The sequence below is a fragment of the Oncorhynchus clarkii genome, chromosome 1 (assembly GCF_045791955.1).
Source record: "Oncorhynchus clarkii lewisi isolate Uvic-CL-2024 chromosome 1, UVic_Ocla_1.0, whole genome shotgun sequence".
Classification (NCBI taxonomy): domain Eukaryota; kingdom Metazoa; phylum Chordata; class Actinopteri; order Salmoniformes; family Salmonidae; genus Oncorhynchus; species Oncorhynchus clarkii.
Window position 1 is genome coordinate 3,944,255 of NC_092147.1, and position 21,249 is coordinate 3,965,503.

General features: G+C 45.2%; 1 protein-coding gene across 1 annotated transcript in view; it reads right to left on the reverse strand.

Moving 5' to 3' along the window:
- Positions 1-948: 948 nt before the first annotated feature.
- Positions 949-21,249, reverse strand: part of LOC139414735 (ras-related protein Rab-6B-like) — a 161,935-nt gene continuing 141,634 nt past the window's right edge. Inside the window, exon 8 of the mRNA XM_071162433.1 lies at positions 949-2,840. Coding sequence (XP_071018534.1) covers positions 2,776-2,840 — 65 coding nt within the window. The 3' untranslated portion in view covers positions 949-2,775. The remainder of the gene's footprint in view (positions 2,841-21,249) is intronic.

A 21,249-nucleotide genomic window follows, 5' to 3' on the forward strand; every position in this document is an offset into this window, starting at 1 on the left:
TAGTATTTTATTTAAAAAAATTATTTTTGTATCATTTTTTTTTTTTTTTGCACTCCACTCCATTTGTATTAAAATGTTTTAATTTATTTATTTTTAGTATTTACATTTTTTTGTATATTTTTCTATCATTATTATTAATTTTTTTGCACTCCACTCCATAGCGATTTAATTAGCCCATATGTCTGTTTTTTTATTTTGCTATATTATTAACCGTTACTAACGATCCTCGGCAACAACCACATGGCGGTGACGGCGTTTACCGAGGAAACAAATGGAGCTAAACGAAACAATGGAATGAAATAGAATGATAATATAGTCAATACCAACTGAAGGGAACGAACAGTACATTGTGTTGTTATTAGGACTACTGACGGTCGATACTGATAGTGACTAATATTTAACAAGATAGAAACAGGAAACAGAGAAAGTCGGGATAGACTACAATTAATACATTCGCGAGTTTAAAGGCTGCACAACTTAAATTCTGCATAATGGCACAGCGTTTCATGAACTTTACCGTGGGAAAGCTGATATGCTTTAGTTTGCTGCTATAAAACTGGGTTTCACATTTGTCTCCAGAGTTTTACAAGGTAAAATAGATCTAAAACAAGTGTCATTTATATTTACAATTCCCTTTTCCAAACGGATGACTCCTTTAGCTAGCTGTTATCAATATCTCTTATCGAGTAGTACATTACAGTGCGTGGAGAGGGGTGTTATTTCTAATCAGGAAAAAATAAAATGATGTTTTTCCCGCTTGGAACCGGTATGTTTGCTCGAGTTTATTCATGGTTTCCGGGTGTGTAACGGTGGTGGAATTAGGAGGGAATTAAGTTACGGTCAGAATCTGGTGTAACAGTAGACACACCTTCATTTCCTCCATCTCCACCCAAAACGAATAGACCTGTTCTCATGCTTAAAGACACACTACGCAGAAACGCTCCGCCATTTCTGGTTACTACAATTTTAATAGTTTGTTTTGTCACATATAAACGTAGGCAGTAGGCAATCAAGTGTAGTGTAAATAATAATTGTACCATCTAAACCGCTGTGAAATATATTTTCAATAACCAAAAATATTGTATTTTCAGCAGTTTGAAGCTGGTGTACAAAAAAACGAAAGTTTAAAAAAAAAAATACAAAAACGAAACTTAAAAACGGGAAGCATAGAAATAGGGCACATAGAACAGATCTACCACTTCTTAGCACTTGCTTTCAATGAGAACGACAGATCTATAATACACATTTCTATTTTGTATTTTGTCCTGTCATGCAACAAAAAAAAAGTACATATTGCAGCTTCAAGTTTAAAGTCAGAAAAACGCATATAGAGAAAAGTACATAAAAAGGGAATAACTCAGACGGGAATCGAGGCCTCTGGGAACAACTTCATAATAACCTGAAAGGTCTACATGTGCAAATGAGTCATTTGTTCTTGATTTATTTGACAGGAACGTGTAACTGTTACCAGATACCAGGATAGCCTGATCCCCCCCCTCCCTGTGCTCTTGTTTACTCCATGACTGTCAATTGGCATGACAATGAGTGACAGGGAGTTGGCATGATAACACAAACAGACTGGCCCTCAGGCTAGGACGAGGGAACTGTTACAACTTGTTTATGTGGGGAATGACGAGCTGCTTTTTTATTTTTACAGAACAGAAACAGTGGAGGTGAACTTCATATAAAGCATAAAAGGATGAGTTTAAAAATATTTTATTTTATTTTAGTTACTGTTTAGGAGGCGAGGGGTAAGCTTTCTGCTACCTATCTTCTGTCCACTCTGCTCTATTCCCTGTTTTGGCCTGGTCCAAAGTAGTCCACCGTATAAGGAGTAGGGTGCTCTTTGGGACAAACACCTAACCACAATACCATAGTAGATAGTATGACACAGTGCAGTCCGCAACAACAGCAGCTAGGAGGAGTGACGCGGCAAACCCAAGCCCCTCTACAGTTGTGATAACCAGCTAGAACATGGGCCCCCTGTGAGGACGCAGTTTGGCAGCTGCCCTCAATGGATGGTTGCATTCTACAGTGTCTTATATAGAAAGCGTACATTTACACACACACACACACACACACACACACTATTAAAATCCAGCTTCAATCACAGCATTTTGTGAAGACAAAAATAAATGAGTGAACATGTGTAGGTTAAGAGCCTTTTCATATCCAAACGGTGTACATCAGCAGACACATTAATAGGCCAACCTAAAAAAATAATCATAATAATTTTACATGCATGCATTAGATATTCAGTGAAAAGTTACTGGTCAGTTTGTCCTCTCTAGCCATTAGAGATGGCGTGTTCCAATTCATCTCTTTCCTTCCATCACAGTGACACCCTATTCCCTTCAGAGTGCACTTACCAGGGCTTTATTTGTGCATTATATAGGGAACAATAGGGTGCCATTTGAGCCTCTAACCAAGAGGAGAGGTTGTCTGTGTCTTTTTATTTCTTTAACATTACAAAAATACAAAAAGGAAAAAACGAAAACGTTCCATTCTACTTTTACAAAAACAAGTATATGACATGTTTTATGTGGTTAAGGGACATTTTTTGTTCATGATTATGATCATTGTAATCATTTTAAAGACTTTTCTTTTGCCAATATTTGTTAATAAAGTACAGTGTTTTATGTGTATAACGATAGTTTCCAACTGACTTTCCAATATTTAGATGAAAAGACAAGATTCTAATCTGAAAACGCAATTCGAGGCTAACCAATAGGAAGTAACACAACAAGCAAGTGGGTGTAGATGAACCAATCAGGATCAACAGGAGCACCCGCCTTCAGTGGTCGGAGGCTCCTGCGGTTGGTCCATCTTGATGTCAATCACTGGGGGGAAAGACAGGTTAAGGAAGCTTTGGGAAGGTATTTGCATAAACAAGTTTACCATTAGCTCTTTTCAATTCTACGGCTGTACACCAGCGAAACAGAATTCAATGTCTTCATCTAAAATTAGTCTTACCCTGATTCCTGGCTCCACATCTCCTCGCCTCCTTCTCAATTGTATTGAAGGAGAGGATATAAGGCTCCTCCTCTCAGACGTTCTTATCCAATAGGTTTTGAGAAGGATGTGAAGAAGTGGATGTGAGGAATCGAGGAATTGGTGAATTGAAAAAAAAAAATGAAAAAAAAAAGGTATCTTAATTGTCTCTGTAACTCAGGGATGGAGCTTCACTGTCCTCGAAAGTCATAACATCGGGTACTGTTTTAATTTGGACCTGCAGTATGATCTCTGTGACGCTAGGTGGTGCTGTTGTTCATCGACGACTAAAAATCTCACCTTTTTTCAAAGGCAGCAATGCAACGAGGGCGTTATAACAGGGTCACGGATCAACTGTCCAATATTTACTCCTCCTGTGGAACACAGAGCTCTTACTTTGAAAGTTTAACTTTAGCTTCTTTAATTCAGGCCCAGTATGACTTAACCCATTACCACAAAAAAATGGAAGAGGCAAGTACATTTTTTAATTTTTTAAAAGACAACCCATTACCATCTTCTTTACCAGGACAGCTAGGAGAGTGGATAGGAGGAGTAAATCATCAATTTTTATGAGATGTTAAGATAGGTCTCTTTCCCGTAGTATATTAGCTACTGTTAGTCAAATACAACCATTCAATACACACAGTAAGCAAAGCACCAGCATTTAGTCAAGAAAATAACAAGAGAAAATACCAAGAGATGGATAGACTTTACAATCATATCTGCACAGTCACTTTAACCATATCTACATGTACATACTACCTCAATCAGCCTGACTAACCGGTGTCTGTATGTAGCCTCTCTACTGTACATAGTCTCTCTACTGTATATAGTCTCTCTACTGTTTATAGTCTCTCTACTGTATATATCCTCTCTATTGTATGTAGCCTCTCTACTGTATATAGTCTCTCTACTGTTTATAGTCTCTCTACTGTATATAGCCTCTACTGTATATAGCCTCTCTACTGTATATAGCCTCTCTACTGTATATAGCCTCTCTACTGTATATAGTCTCTCTACTGTTTATAGTCTCTCTACTGTATATATCCTCTCTATTGTATGTAGCCTCTCTACTGTATGTAGCCTCTCTACTGTATATAGCCTCTCTACTGTATATAGCCTCTCTACTGTATATAGCCTCTCTACTGTATATAGTCTCTCTACTGTATATAGTCTCTCTACTGTATGTAACCTCTACTGTATATAGCCTCTACTGTATATAGCCTCTACTGTATATAGCCTCTCTACTGTACATAGCCTCTCTACTGTATATAGCCTCTCTACTGTATATAGTCTCTCTACTGTATATAGTCTCTCTACTGTATGTAACCTCTCTACTGTATATAGCCTCTACTGTATATAGCCTCTACTGTATATAGCCTCTCTACTGTACATAGCCTCTCTACTGTATATAGCCTCTCTACTGTATATAGTCTCTCTACTGTATATAGCCTCTCTACTGTATATAGCCTCTCTTCTGTACATAGCCTCTCTACTGTATATAGTCTCTCTTCTGTACATAGCCTCTCTACTGTATATAGCCTCTCTACTGTATATAGTCTCTCTTCTGTATATAGCCTCTCTACTGTATATATCCTCTCTACTGTATATAGCCTCTACTGTATATAGCCTCTCTACTGTATTTAGCCTCTCTAGTGTATATAGCCTCTACTGTATATAGTCTCTCTACTGTATATAGCCTCTCTACTGTATATAGCCTCTCTACTGTATATAACCTCTCTACTGTATATAGTCTCTCTACTGTATATAGCCTCTCTACTGTATATAGCCTCTCTACTGTATATAGCCTGTCTTTTTACTGTTGTTTTTATTTCTTTACCTACCTATTGTTCACCTAACACCTTTTTTGCACTATTGGTTAGAGCCTGTAAGTCAGCATTTCATGAGGTCTACTACACCTGTTGTATTCAGCATTTCATTGTGAGGTCTACTACACCTGTTGTATTCAGCATTTCACTGTGAGGTCTACTACACCTGTTGTATTCAGCATTTCACTGTGAGGTCTACTACACCTGTTGTATTCAGCATTTCACTGTAAGGTCTACTACACCTGTTGTATTCAGCATTTCACTGTGAGGTCTACTACACCTGTTGTATTCAGCATTTCACTGTAAGGTCTACTACACCTGTTGTATTCAGCATTTCACTGTGAGGTCTACTACACCTGTTGTATTCAGCATTTCAGTGTGAGGTCTACTACACCTGTTGTATTCAGCATTTCACTGTGAGGTCTACTACACCTGTTGTATTCAGCATTTCACTGTGAGGTCTACTACACCTGTTGTATTCAGCATTTCACTGTAAGGTCTACTACACCTGTTGTATTCAGCATTTCACTGTGAGGTCTACTACACCTGTTGTATTCAGCATTTCACTGTAAGGTCTACTACACCTGTTGTATTCAGCATTTCACTGTAAGGTCTACTACACCTGTTGTATTCAGCATTTCACTGTGAGGTCTACTACACCTGTTGTATTCAGCATTTCACTGTAAGGTCTACTACACCTGTTGTATTCAGCATTTCACTGTAAGGTCTACTACACCTGTTGTAGTCAGCATTTCACTGTAAGGTCTACTACACCTGTTGTATTCAGCACACGTGACAAATAAACATTGATTTGATTTGACCTCACAGACACCGGTCTGATAAATGACTGTCTCTCTGCCTGCGTTGCAAATGGCCCCTTATTCCCTACATATAGGGCACTGCAAATGGCTGCTTATTCTCTACATATAGGGCACTACAAATGGCCCCTTATTCTCTACGTATAGGGCACTACAAATGGCCCCTTATTCTCTACATATAGGGCACTTCAAATGGCACCTTATTCCCTACATATAGGGCACTACAAATGGCCCCTTATTCCCTACATATAGGGCACTACAAATGGCCCCTTATTCCCTACATATAGGGCACTACAAATGGCACCTTATTCCCTACATATAGGGTACAACAAATGGCACCTTATTCCCTACATATAGGGCACTACAAATGGCACCTTATTCCCTACATATAGGGCACTACAAATGGCACCTTATTCCCTACATATAGGACACTACAAATGGCACTTTATTCCCTACATATGGGGCACTACAAATGGCACCTTATTCCCTACTTTTGGGGCACTACTTTTGATCCTGGCCTGGTGCCCTATAAAGGGAATAGGGTGCACTATGAAGGCAATAGGGTGCACTATGAAGGGAATAGGGTGCACTATGAAGGGAATAGGGTATACTGTGAAGGGAATAGGGTGCACTGTGAAGGGACTAGGGTGCAGTGTCTCCTGACCCCTCCTGTCTCAGCCTCCAGTATTTATGCTGCAGTAGTTTATGTGTCGGGGGGCTGGGGTCAGTTTGTTATATCTGGAGTACTTCTCCTGTCCTATTCGGTGTCCTGTGTGAATCTAAGTGTGCGTTCTCTAATTCTCTCCTTCTCTCTCTCTTTCTCTCTCTCGGAGGACCTGAGCCCTAGGACCATGCCCCAGGACTACCTGACATGATGACTCCTTGCTGTCCCCAGTCCACCTGGCCGTGCTGCTGCTCCAGTTTCAACTGTTCTGCCTTATTATTATTCGACCATGCTGGTCATTTATTAACATTTGAACATCTTGGCCATGTTCTGTTATAATCTCCACCCGGCACAGCCAGAAGAGGACTGGCCACCCCACATAGCCTGGTTCCTCTCTAGGTTTCTTCCTAGGTTCTGGTCTTTCTAGGGAGTTTTTCCTAGCCACCGTACTTCTACACCTGCATTGCTTGCTGTTTGGGGCTTTAGGCTGGGTTTCTGTACAGCACTTTGAGATATCAGCTGATGTACGAAGGGCTTTATAAATACATTTGATTTGATTTGGCACTATGAAGGGACTCGGGTGCACTATGAAGGGAATAGGGTGCAGTATGAAGGCAATAGGGTGCAATATGAAGGGAATAGGGTGCACTATGAAGGCAATAGGGTGCACTATGAAGGCAATAGGGTGCACTATGAAGGGAATAGGGTGCACTATGGTGGGAATAGGGTGCACTATGAAGGGAATAGGGTGCACTATAAAGGGAATAGGGTGCACTATGAAGGCAATAGGGTGCACTATAAAGGGAATAGGGTGCACTATGTAGGGAATAGGGTGCACTATGTAGGGAATAGGGTGCACTATGAAGGGAATAGGGTGCACTATGAAGGCAATAGGGTGCACTATGAAGGCAATAGGGTGCACTATGAAGGGAATAGGGTGCACTATAAAGGGAATAGGGTGCACTATAAAGGGAATAGGGTGCACTATGAAGGGAATAGGGTGCACTATGAAGGGAATAGGGTGCACTATGAAGGGAATAGGGTGCACTATAAAGGGAATAGGGTGCACTATATAGGGAATAGGGTGCACTATAAAGGGAATAGGGTGCACTATGTAGGGAATAGGGTGCACTATGAAGGGAATAGGGTGCACTATGAAGGGAATAGGGTGCACTATGAAGGGAATAGGGTGCACTATGAAGGGAATAGGGTGCACTATATAGGGAATAGGGTGCACTATGAAGGGAATAGGGTGCACTATGTAGGGAATAGGGTGCACTATGTAGGGAATAGGGTGCACTATGAAGGGAATATGGTGCACTATAAAGGGAATAGGGCGCACTATGTAGGGAATAGGGCGCACTATGTAGGGAATAGGGCGCACTATGAAGGGAATAGGGTGCACTATAAAGGGAATAGGGTGCACTATGTAGGGAATAGGGTGCACTATGTAGGGAATAGGGTGCACTATGTAGGGAATAGGGTGCACTTTGAAGGGAATAGGGTGCACTATGAAGGCAATAGGGTGCACTATGAAGGGAATAGGGTGCACTATGAAGGCAATAGGGTGCACTATGAAGGCAATAGGGTGCCGTTTGGGACACACAGGGGATCCGAGGAGCTAGAAGCCAGGCTGTTTTTCAGATTCCTATTAACATGGACGACCCTGTTCCATCAGAAGGCTGCCTTGTACAGAGACCTCCTCCTCTCCTCTCCCTCTCTGCAGCGGAAATTATATGCAGGCCAGGGCCTAAAGCAAGAGAAGAGATTGCTCCATACTAGAAACCAGAGGGGAGGTTCGTGCCTCAGGCCTTGACACCCGACAGTAAATCACACACTTCAGGATGACCCACCCTTCTCTCATCCCAAAACACACCCTGCCCCCATTTCAAACAGGCAATTATAACAACTGGATCTCGTAAATATAAATATCTGCCCTCAATTCCCCCCCCCCCCCCCACACACCCCAAAGATATAGGGCAAGACGGTCGATCGTTCAGAACTTCTGTCTGTGTTTTAATGTTTTAACTACCAAATCCCTGGTGGACTGTTACAGGAAAAAGCAGAGCTGGCATTTTATGTTTATTGTCACTGGAGGACCACTGGTCTTATGTGTGCATGTGTGTGTTGGCTTTGTGTACTTCCATGCATACTTAGCGAGTTTCCTTAATCACGAAAGAAGTGTACTTACATGTGCCCTGTGCCCCTCCCCTTCCCCTCATCATGTCTCCTTTTAATGGATGTTGCCTCTCTCTTCCCCAGTAGGGAGATCGATACTGTCCAGGGGGGCCTCTCTCTTCCCCAGTAGGGAGATCGATACTGTCCAGAGGGGCCTCTCTCTTCCCCAGTAGGGGGATCGATACTGTCCAGAGGGGCCTCTCTCTTCCCCAGTAGGGAGATCGATACTGTCCAGAGGCCTCTCTCTTCCCCAGTGGGGAGATCGATACTGTTCAGAGAGGCCTCTCTCGTCCCCAGTAGGGAGATCGATACTGTCCAGAGGTCTCTCTCTTCCCCCAGTAGGGAGATCGATACTGTCCAGAGGCCTCTCTCTTCCCCAGTAGGGAGATCGATACTGTCCAGAGGCCTCTCTCTTCCCCAGTAGGGAGATCGATACTGTCCAGCGGCCTCTCTCTTCCCCAGTAGGGAGATCGATACTGTCCAGCGGCCTCTCTCTTCCCCAGTAGGGAGATCGATACTGTCCAGGGGGGCCTCTCTCTTCCCCAGTAGGTAGATCGATACTGTCTAGAGGCCTCTCTCTTCCCCAGTAGGGAGATCGATACTGTCCAGAGAGGCCTCTCTCTTCCCCAGTAGGGAGATTGATACTGTCTAGAGGCCTCTCTCTTCCCCAGTAGGGAGATCGATACTGTCCAGAGGGGCCTCTGTAACAACACAGGCTCACATTCCATGAAGACAAAGGATGTGTGTCTATTCCTTACGCAGTACACTACTTTAGACCAAAGCCCTATGGGCCCTGGGAATAGGGTGCCATTTGGGAATCACATATAATGTCAGCAGAGACACAGAGGGCCTGTCTCAAATCAAATCAAATGTTATTTGTCACATACACATGGTTAGCAGATGTTAATGCGCGTGTAGCGAAATGCTTGTGCTTCTAGTTCCGACAATGCAGTAATAACCAACAAGTAATCTAGCTAACAATTCCAAAACTACTGTCTTATACACACAAGTGTAAAGGGATAAAGAATATGTACATAAAGATATATGAATGAGTGATGGTACAGAACGGCATAAGCAAGATGCAGTAGATGGTATCAGTATATACATATGAGATGAGTAATGTAGGGTATGTAAACAAAGTGGCATAGTTTAAAGTGGCTAGTGATACATGTATTACATCAAGATGGCAAGATGCAGTAGATGATATAGAGTACAGTATATACATATGAGATGAGTAATGTAGGGTATGTAAACATTATATTAAGTAGCATTGTTTAAAGTGGCTAGTAATACATTTTTTACATAAATGTTTCCATTATTAAAGTGGCTGGAGTTGAGTCAGTGTCAATGTCAGTGTGTTGGCAGCAGCCACTCTATGTTAGTCGTGGCTGTTTAACAGTCTGATGGCCTTGAGATAGATGCTGTTTTTCAGTCTCTCGGTCCCAGCTTTGATGCACCTGTACTGACCTCGCCTTCTGGATGATAGCGGGGTGAACAGGCAGTGGCTCGGGTGGTTGTTGTCCTTGTTGATCTTTATGGCCTTCCTGTGACATCGGGTGGTGTAGGTGTCCTGGAGGGTAGGTAGTTTGCCCCCGGTCATACGTTGTGCAGACCTCACCACCCTCTGGAGAGCCTTACCGTTGTGGTTGGAGCAGTTGCTGTACCAGGCGGTGATACAGCCCGACAGGATGCTCTCGATTGTGCATCTGTAAAAGGTTGTGAGTGCTTTTGGTGACAAGCCAAATTTCTTCAGCCTCCTGAGGTTGAAGAGGCGCTGCTGCGCCTTCTTCACGATGCTGTCTGTGTGGGTGGACCAATTCAGTTTGTCCGTGATGTGTACGCCGAGGAACATAAAACTTGCTACCCTCTCCACTACTGTCCCATCGATGTAGATAGGGGGGTGTTCCCTCTGCTGTTTCCTGAAGTCCACAATCATCTCCTTTTGTTTTGTTGACGTTGAGTGTGAGGTTATTTTCCTGACACCACACTCCGAGGGCCCTCACCTCCTCCCTGTAGGCCGTCTCGTTGTTGTTGGTAATCAAGCCTACCACTGTTGTGTCGTCTGCAAACTTGATGATTGAGTTGGAGGCGTGCGTGGCCACGCAGTCGTGGGTGAACAGGGAGTACAGGAGAGGGCTTCAGAACGCACCCTTGTGGGGCCCCAGTGTTGAGGATCAGCGGGGAGGAGATGTTGTTGCCTACCCTCACCACCTGGGGGCGGCCCGTCAGGAAGTCCAGTACCCAGTTGCACAGGGCGGGGTCGAGACCCAGCGTCTCGAGCTTGATGACAAGTTTGGAGGGTACTATGGTGGTAAATGCTGAGCTGTAGTCGATGAACAGCATTCTCACATAGGTATTCCTCTTGTCCAGATGGGTTAGGACAGTGTGCAGTGTGGTTGAGATTGTGTCGACTGTGGACCTATTGGGGCGGTAAGCAAATTGGAGTGGGTCTAGGGTGTCAGGTCGGGTGGAGGAGATGTTGTCCTTGATTAGTCTCTCAAAGCACTTCATGATGACGGAAGTGAGTGCTATGGGGTGGTAGTCGTTTAGCTCAGTTACCTTAGCTTTCTTGGGAACAGGAACAATGGTGGTCCTCTTGAAGCATGTGGGAACAGCAGACTGGGATAAGGATTGATTGAATATGTCCGTAAACATACCAGCCAGCTGGTCTGCGCATGCTCTGAGGACGCGGCTGGGGATGCCGTCTGGGCCTGCAGCCTTGCGAGGGTTAACACGTTTAAATGTTTTACTCATGTCGGCTGCAGTGAAGGAGAGTCCGCAGGTTTTGGTAGCGGGCCGTGTCAGTGGCACTGTATTGTCTTCAAGAGAGCAAAGACGCTGTTTAGTCTGCCTGGGAGCAAGACATCCTGGTCCGTGACGGGGCTGGTTTTCTTTTTGTAATCCGTGATTGACTGTAGACCCTGCCACATACCTCTTGTGTCTGAGCCGTTGAATGTGACTCTACTTTGTCTCTATACTGACACTTAGCTTGTTTGATTGCCTTGCGGAGGGAATAGCTACACTGTTTGTATTCGACCCTATTCCTTACGCAGTACCCTACTTTAGACCAAAGCCCTACGGGCCCTGCTCAAAACGTAGTGCACTACGTAGGGAAAAGGGTGCCATTTGGGAATCACATATAATGTCAGCAGAGACACAGAGTGCCTGGAGGAGAGGAGGACAGGGGAGGAGGGAAGGACATCAGCGTCACCCTGATGCCCTGTCATAAAGCAGGGTCCCTATATTCCTTCACCTCATCCCCCTCTCCTCCACCACCTCAGACATCTGCAACCTCCCGAGCCCATTAAAACAAATTAAAATCCGGAGAAAACACAGACAGGGATGGAGATTAAAGGTAATTATCTGATCCTGGATTGGGGTGGAAACATTGAGGAAATTAGACTACTGTAGCAGACAAACAGAAGGCCCAGACCGTTAATTAGACTACTGTAGCAGACAAACAGAAGGTCCAGACCATTAATTAGACTACTGTAGCAGACAAACAGAAGGTCCAGACTGTTAATTAGACTACTGTATCAGACAAACAGAAGGTCCAGACCGTTAATTAGACTACTGTAGCAGACAAGCAGAAGGTCCAGACCGTTAATTAGACTACTGTAGCAGATGGTACCAAGAATATGCATATCCTTGCTTCAGGTCCTGAGCTACAGACACTTAGATTTGGGTGAGTCATTTTAGGCGAAAATTGAAAAAAAGGGTCAGATCCTTAATTAATGAGAGAACAGAACAGGAAGTGAACAGAGCAGAACAGAGCAGGAAGAGAACAGAGCAGAAAGGGTATAGAGCAGGAAGAGAACAGAGCAGGAAGAGAACAGAGCAGGAAGAGAACAGATCAGAACAGAGCAGAATGAGAACAGAGCAGGAAGAGAACAGAGCAGGAAGAGAACAGAGCAGAACAGAGCAGGAAGAGAACAGAGCAGGAAGAGAACAGAGCAGGAAGAGAACAAAGCAGGAAGAGAACAGAGCAGAACAGAGCAGGAAGAGAACAGAGCAGGAAGAGAACAGAGAAGGAAGAGAACAGAGCAGAACAGAGCAGGAAGAGAACAGAGCAGGAAGAGAACAGAGCAGAGCAGGAAGAGAACAGAGCAGAACAGAGCAGGAAGTGAACAGAGCAGGAAGAGAACAGAGCAGAACAGAGCAGGAGAGGAACAGAGCAGAATAGAGCAGGAAGAGAACAGAGCAGGAAGAGAACAGAGCAGAACAGAGCAGGAAGAGAACAGAGCAGAACAGAGCAGGAAAAGAACAGAGCAGAAAGAGAACAGAGCAGGAAGAGAACAGAGCAGAACAGAGCAGGAAGAGAACAGAGCAGAACAGAGCAGGAAGAGAACAGAGCAGGAAGAGAACAGAGCAGAACAGAGCAGGAGAGGAACAGAGCAGAACAGAGCAGGAAGAGAACAGAGCAGGAAGAGAACAGAGCAGAACAGAGCAGGAAGAGAACAGAGCAGGAAGAGAACAGAGCAGAACAGAGCAGGAAGAGAACAGAGCAGGAAGAGAACAGAGCAGAACAGAGCAGGAAGAGAACAGAGCAGAACAGAGCAGGAAAAGAACAGAGCAGAACAGAGCAGGAAGAGAACAGAGCAGGAAGTGAACAGAGCAGAAAGAGAACAGAGCAGGAAGAGAACAGAGCAGAACAGAGCAGGAAGAGAACAGAGCAGAACAGAGCAGGAAGAGAACAGAGCAGGAAGAGAACAGAGCAGAACAGAGCAGGAGAGGAACAGAGCAGAACAGAGCAGGAAGAGAACAGAGCAGGAAGAGAACAGAGCAGAACAGAGCAGGAAGAGAACAGAGCAGGAAGAGAACAGAGCAGAACAGAGCAGGAGAGGAACAGAGCAGAACAGAGCAGGAAGAGAACAGAGCAGGAAGAGAACAGAGCAGAACAGAGCAGGAAGAGAACAGAGCAGGAAGAGAACAGAGCAGAACAGAGCAGGAGAGGAACAGAGCAGAACAGAGCAGGAAGAGAACAGAGCAGAACAGAGCAGGAAGAGAACAGAGCAGGAAGTGAACAGAGTAGGAAGAGAACAGAGCAGAACAGAGCAGGAAGAGAACAGAGCAAGAAGTGAACAGAGCAGGAAGAGAACAGAGCAGGAAGAGAACAGAGCAAGAAGTGAACAGAGCAGGAAGTGAACAGAGCAGGAAGTGAACAGAGCAGAACAGAGCAGGAAGAGAACAGAGCAGGAAGAGAACAGAGCAAGAAGTGAACAGAGCAGGAAGAGAACAGAGCAGAACAGAGCAGGAAGAGAACAGAGCAGGAAGTGAACAGAGCAGGAAGTGAACAGAGCAGGAAGAGAACAGAAATATAACTCTCAACTATCCAGTTGGTCTGCATTAATTGAATAAAACCAAAGGCAACTGGACACATTTTTTGACACCAAACTATGCAAATGCCTATTAAAGGCCTTGTTGACAGTGTGCCTGGCACTAGAAGTGGAGAGTTGGATGGTGGAGGGGGGGGGGGGGCACTACAGTCTAGTGGGTTAGTTTGTGCTAATAGCCACTTGAGTGCCTTAAACATTGTTCTGGTGCCAAGATGCTGTTTACCAGATTGAAGCTTTGCTGACACATTTGTTGTGAACAAAAAAACGTCTTAACAAGCAGTAGACTTCCTCTGTGGCTCAGTTGGTAGAGCATGGCTCCAGGTCCTCTGTAGTTCAGTTAGTAGAGCATGGTCCTCTGTAGTTCAGTTGGTAGAGCATGGCTCCAGGTCCTCTGTAGGTCAGTTAGTAGAACATGGTCCTCTGTAGTTCAGTTAGTAGAGCATGGTCCTCTGTGGCTCAGTTGGTAGAGCATGGCTCCAGGTCCTCTGTAGTTCAGTTAGTAGAGCATGGTCCTCTGTAGTTCAGTTGGTAGAGCATGGCTCCAGGTCCTCTGTAGGTCAGTTAGTAGAGCATGGTCCTCTGTAGTTCAGTTGGTAGAGCATGGCTCCAGGTCCTCTGTAGTTCAGTTGGTAGAACATGGTCCTCTGTAGTTCAGTTGGTAGAACATGGCTCCAGGTCCTCTGTAGTTCAGTTGGTAGAACATGGTCCTCTGTAGTTCAGTTGGTAGAGCATGGCTCCAGGTCCTCTGTAGTTCAGTTAGTAGAACATGGTCCTCTGTAGTTCAGTTAGTAGAGCATGGTCCTCTGTAGTTCAGTTGGTAGAACATGGTCCTCTGTAGTTCAGTTGGTAGAACATGGTCCTCTGTAGTTCAGTTAGTAGAGCATGGTCCTCTGTGGCTCAGTTAGTAGAGCATGGTCCTCTGTAGTTAGTAGAACATGGTCCTCTGTATATCAGTTAGTAGAACATGGTCCTCTGTAGTTCAGTTGGTAGAGCATGGTCCTCTGTAGTTAGTAGAACATGGTCCTCTGTGGCTCAGTTAGTAGAACATGGTCCTCTGTAGCTCAGTTAGTAGAACATGGTCCTCTGTAGTTAGTAGAACATGGTCCCCTGTAGCTCAGTTAGTAGAACATGGTCCTCTGTAGTTAATAGAACATGGTCCTCTGTAGCTCAGTTAGTAGAACATGGTCCTCTGTAGTTCAGTTGGTAGAGCATGGTCCTCTGTAGTTCAGTTAGTATAACATGGTTCTCTGTAGTTCAGTTAGTAGAACATGGTCCTCTGTAGTTAGTAGAACATGGTCCTCTGTAGTTCAGTTAATAGAACATGGTCCTCTGTAGTTCAGTTGGTAGAGCATGGTCCTCTGTAGTTCAGTGAGTAGAACATGGTCCTCTGTAGTTAGTAGAACATGGTTCTCTGTAGTTCAGTTAGTAGAACATGGTCCTCTGTAGTTCAGTGAGTAGAACATGGTCCTCTGTAGTTCTGTTAGTAGAACATGGTCATCTGTAGTTCAGTTAGTAGAACATAGTCCTCTGTAGTTCAGTTAGTAGAACATGGTTCTCTGTAGTTCAGTTAGTAGAACATGGTACTCTGTAGTTCAGTGAGTAGAGCATGGTCCTCTGTAGTTCAGTTAGTAGAACATGGTTCTCTGTAGTTCAGTTAGTAGAACATGGTCCTCTGTAGTTCAGTGAGTAGAACATGGTCCTCTGTAGTTCAGTTACTATAACATGGTCCTCTGTAGTTAGTAGAGCATGGTCCTCTGTAGTTCAGTTAGTAGAACATAGTCCTCAGTAGTTCAGTTAGTAGAACATGGTACTCTGTAGTTCAGTTAGTAGAACATGGTCCTCTGTAGTTCAGTTAGTAGAACATGGTCCTCTGTAGTTCAGTTAGTAGAGCATGGTCCTCTGTAGTTCAGTTGGTAGAACATGGCTCCAGGTCCTCTGTAGTTCAGTTGGTAGAGCATGGCTCCAGGTCCTCTGTAGTTCAGTTGGTAGAGCATGGTCCTCTGTAGTTCAGTTAGTAGAGCATGGTCCTCTGTAGTTCAGTTGGTAGAACATGGCTCCAGGTCCTCTGTAGATCAGTTAGTAGAGCATGGTCCTCTGTAGTTCAGTTGGTAGAACATGGCTCCAGGTCCTCTGTAGATCAGTTAGTAGAACATGGTCCTCTGTAGTTAGTAGAACATGGTTCTCTGTAGTTTAGTTGGTAGAACATAGTACTCTGTAGTTCAGTTAGTAGAACATGGTCCTCTGTAGTTCAGTGAGTAGAACATGGTCCTCTGTAGTTCAGTTAGTAGAACATGGTCCTCTGTAGTTAGTAGAGCATGGTCCTCTGTAGTTCAGTTAGTAGAACATAGTCCTCAGTAGTTCAGTTAGTAGAACATGGTACTCTGTAGTTCAGTTAGTAGAACATGGTCCTCTGTAGTTCAGTTAGTAGAACATGGTACTCTGTAGTTCAGTTAGTAGAACATGGTCCTCTGTAGTTCAGTTAGTAGAACATGGTCCTCTGTAGTTCAGTTAGTAGAGCATGGTCCTCTGTAGTTCAGTTGGTAGAACATGGCTCCAGGTCCTCTGTAGTTCAGTTGGTAGAGCATGGCTCCAGGTCCTCTGTAGTTCAGTTGGTAGAGCATGGTCCTCTGTAGTTCAGTTAGTAGAGCATGGTCCTCTGTAGTTCAGTTGGTAGAACATGGCTCCAGGTCCTCTGTAGATCAGTTAGTAGAGCATGGTCCTCTGTAGTTCAGTTGGTAGAACATGGCTCCAGGTCCTCTGTAGATCAGTTAGTAGAGCATGGTCCTCTGTAGTTCAGTTGGTAGAACATGGCTCCAGGTCCTCTGTAGATCAGTTAGTAGAACATGGTCCTCTGTAGTTAGTAGAACATGGTTCTCTGTAGTTTAGTTGGTAGAACATAGTACTCTGTAGTTCAGTTAGTAGAACATGGTCCTCTGTAGTTCAGTTAGTAGAACATGGTCCTCTGTAGTTCAGTTAGTAGAGCATGGTCCTCTGTAGTTCAGTTGGTAGAACATGGCTCCAGGTCCTCTGTAGTTCAGTTGGTAGAGCATGGTCCTCTGTAGTTCAGTTAGTAGAACATAGTCCTCTATAGTTCAGTTAGTAGAACATGGTACTCTGTAGTTCAGTTAGTAGAACATGGTCCTCTGTAGTTCAGTTAGTAGAACATGGTCCTCTGTAGTTCAGTTAGTAGAGCATGGTCCTCTGTAGTTCAGTTGGTAGAACATGGCTCCAGGTCCTCTGTAGTTCAGTTGGTAGAGCATGGCTCCAGGTCCTCTGTAGTTCAGTTGGTAGAACATGGTCCTCTGTAGTTAGTAGAGCATGGTCCTCTGTAGTTCAGTTAGTAGAACATGGTCCTCTGTAGTTCAGTTGGTAGAACATGGCTCCAGGTCCTCTGTAGTTCAGTTGGTAGAGCATGGTCCTCTGTAGTTCAGTTAGTATGACATAGTCCTCTGTAGTTCAGTTAGTAGAACATGGTACTCTGTAGTTCAGTTAGTAGAACATGGTCCTCTGTAGTTCAGTTAGTAGAACATGGTCCTCTGTAGTTCAGTTGGTAGAGCATGGCTCCAGGTCCTCTGTAGTTCAGTTGGTAGAGCATGGTCCTCTGTAGTTCAGTTAGTAGAGCATGGTCCTCTGTAGTTCAGTTGGTAGAACATGGCTCCAGGTCCTCTGTAGATCAGTTAGTAGAACATGGTCCTCTGTAGATCAGTTAGTAGAACATGGTCCTCTGTAGTTAGTAGAACATGGTTCTCTGTAGTTCAGTTAGTAGAACATGGTCCTCTGTAGTTCAGTTAGTAGAACATAGTCCTCTGTAGTTCAGTTAGTAGAACATGGTCCTCTGTAGTTCAGTTAGTAGAACATGGTTCTCTGTAGTTCAGTTAGTAGAACATAGTCCTCTGTAGTTCAGTTAGTAGAACATGGTCCTCTGTAGTTCAGTTAGTAGAACATGGTCCTCTGTAGTTCAGTGAGTAGAACATGGTCCTCTGTAGTTCAGTTAGTAGAACATGGTCCTCTGTAGTTAGTAGAGCATGGTCCTCTGTAGTTCAGTTAGTAGAACACAGTCCTCTGTAGTTCAGTTAGTAGAACATGGTACTCTGTAGTTCAGTTAGTAGAACATGGTCCTCTGTAGTTCAGTTAGTAGAACATGGTCCTCTGTAGTTCAGTTAGTAGAACATGGTACTCTGTAGTTCAGTAAGTAGAACATGGTCCTCTGTAGTTAGTAGAGCATGGTCCTCTGTAGTTCAGTTAGTAGAACACAGTCCTCTGTAGTTCAGTTAGTAGAACATGGTACTCTGTAGTTCAGTTAGTAGAACATGGTCCTCTGTAGTTCAGTTAGTAGAACATGGTCCTCTGTAGTTCAGTTAGTAGAGCATGGTCCTCTGTAGTTCAGTTAGTAGAACATGGCTCCAGGTCCTCTGTAGTTCAGTTGGTAGAGCATGGCTCCAGGTCCTCTGTAGTTCAGTTGGTAGAGCATGGTCCTCTCTAGTTCAGTTAGTAGAGCATGGTCCTCTGTAGTTCAGTTGGTAGAACATGGCTCCAGGTCCTCTGTAGATCAGTTAGTAGAGCATGGTCCTCTGTAGTTCAGTTGGTAGAACATGGCTCCAGGTCCTCTGTAGATCAGTTAGTAGAACATGGTCCTCTGTAGTTAGTAGAACATGGTTCTCTGTAGTTCAGTTGGTAGAACATGGTCCTCTGTAGTTAGTAGAACATGGTCCTCTGTAGTTCAGTTAGTAGAACATGGTCCTCTGTAGTTCAGTTAGTAGAACATGGTCCTCTGTAGTTCAGTTAGTAGAACATGGTCCTCTGTAGTTCAGTTAGTAGAACATGGTTCTCTGTAGTTCAGTTAGTAGAACATGGCCCTCTGTAGTTCAGTTAGTAGAACATGGTCCTCTGTAGTTCAGTTAGTAGAACATGGTTCTCTGTAGTTCAGTTAGTAGAACATGGTCCTCTGTAGTTCAGTTAGTAGAACATGGTCCTCTGTAGTTCAGTTAGTAGAACATGGTCCTCTGTAGTTCAGTTAGTAGAGCATGGTCCTCTGTAGTTCAGTTGGTAGAGCATGGCTCCAGGTCTTCTGTAGGTCAGTTAGTAGAACATGGTCCTCTGTAGTTCAGTTGGTAGAGAATGGCTCCAGGTCCTCTGTAGTTCAGTTGGTAGAGCATGGCTCCAGGTCCTCTGTAGTTCAGTTGGTAGAGCATGGCTCCAGGTCCTCTGTAGTTCAGTTGGTAGAGCATTCCTCCAGGTCATCTGTAGTTCAGTTGGTAGAACATGGCTCCAGGTCCTCTGTAGGTCAGTTAGTAGAACATGGTCCTCTGTAGTTCAGTTAGTAGAACATGGTCCTCTGTAGTTCAGTTGGTAGAGCATGGTCCTCTGTAGGTCAGTTAGTAGAACATGGTCCTCTGTAGTTCAGTTGGTAGATAATGTCTCCAGGTCCTCTGTGGCTCAGTTGGTAGAGCATGGCTCGAGGTCCTCTGTAGTTCAGTTGGTAGAGCATGGCTCCAGGACCTCTGTGGTTCAGTTGGTAGAGCATGGTCCTCTGTAGCTCAGTTGGTAGAGCATGGTGCTTGTATAATCCAGGATTGTGGGTTTTTATTTCTGCTGGGATCACCCATACGAAAATGTATGCATCCATAACTGTAAGTCACTTTGCATAAAATGCTCTGCTGAATTATATTAGACTTCTGGTTGAGTTCTGATGTAGGGGACTGGTGTAGGGGACTGGTGTAGGGGACTGATGAAGGGGCTGGTGTAGGGGACTGGTGTAGGGGACTGGTGTAGGGGACTGATGAAGGGGACTGGTGTAGGGGCTGACGGAGGGGACTGGTATAGGGGCTGACGGAGGGGACTGGTGTAGGGGTCTGGTGTAGGGGACTGATGTAGGGGACTGGTGTAGGGGACTGATGTAGGGGACTGGTGTAGGGGACTGATGAAGGGGACTGGTGTAGGGGCTGACGGAGGGGACTGGTATAGGGGCTGACGGAGGGGACTGGTGTAGGGGACTGGTGTAGGGGACTGATGAAGGGGCTGGTGTAGGGGACTGATGAAGGGGACTGGTGTAGGGGCTGATGGAGGGGACTGGTATAGGGGCTGACGGAGGGGACTGGTGTAGGGGACTGGTGTAGGGGACTGATGAAGGGGACTGATGTCATTTCCCTGCCTGATGTAGGGGACTGATGTCATTTCCCTGCCTGATGTAGGGGACTGATGTAGGGGACTGATGTCCTTTCCCTGCCTGATGTAGGGGACTGATGTAGGGGACTGATGTAGGGGGCTGTGCTTAAGGGTCTGATGTAGGGGTCTGATGTAGGGGTCTGATGTAGGGGGCTGTGCTTAAGGGCTGATGTAGGGGGCTGATGTAGGGGGCTGATGTAGGGGGCTGATGTAGGGGGCTGATGTAGGGGGCTGATGTAGGACCTGATGTAGGGGACTGATGTAGGGGACTGATGTCCTTTCCCTGCCTGATGTAGGGGACTGATGTAGGGGACTGTGCTTAAGGGGCTGATGTAGGTGGCTGATGTAGGGGGCTGATGTAGGGGACTGATGTAGGGGACTGATGTCCTTTCCCTGCCTGATGTAGGGGACTGATGTAGGGGACTGATGTAGGGGACTGATGTCCTTTCCCTGCCTGATGTAGGGGACTGATGTAGGGGACTGTGCTTAAGGGGCTGATGTAGGGGGCTGATGTAGGGGGCTGATGTAGGGGACTGATGTAGGGGACTGATGTAGGGGACTGTGCTTAAGGGGCTGATGTAGGGGCTGATGTAGGGGGCTGATGTAGGGGACTGATGTAGGGGACTGATGTAGGGGACTGATGTCCTTTCCCTGCCTGATGTAGGGGACTGATGTAGGGGACTGATGTCCTTTCCCTGCCTGATGCAGGGGACTGATGTAGGGGACTGATGTCCTTTCCCTGCCTGATGTAGGGGACTGATGTAGGGGACTGATGTCCTTTCCCTGCCTGATGTAGGGGACTGATGTAGGGGACTGATGTAGGGGACTGATGTCCTTTCCCTGCCTGATGTAGGGGACTGATGTCCTTTCCCTGCCTGATGTAGGGGACTGATGTAGGGGACTGATGTAGGGGACTGATGTAGGGGACTGATGTCCTTTCCCTGCCTGATGTAGGGGACTGCTGTAGGGGTCTGAATCCTAAATGCCACCCTCTTCCCTTGATAGTGCACTACTTTGGACCAGGGCCCATAGTGCACTATAAAGGGTTTAGGGTGCCATTTGGGATGCAGACCCAGCAGCACGCTGCCGTGACTTCACTGATGACTGATGGCGGACGATTCCTGTCACTACATTAAATCACACAGCCCAGCCGAGACGAGGTGAGACGAAGCCACTTCCCAAACCCCAGCAGCTGCCGACATCCTCACCCTGTCAACACGACCACACAGAGCCTGTCAGGCCCCACAGCTCAAACACAGCTAGCCATC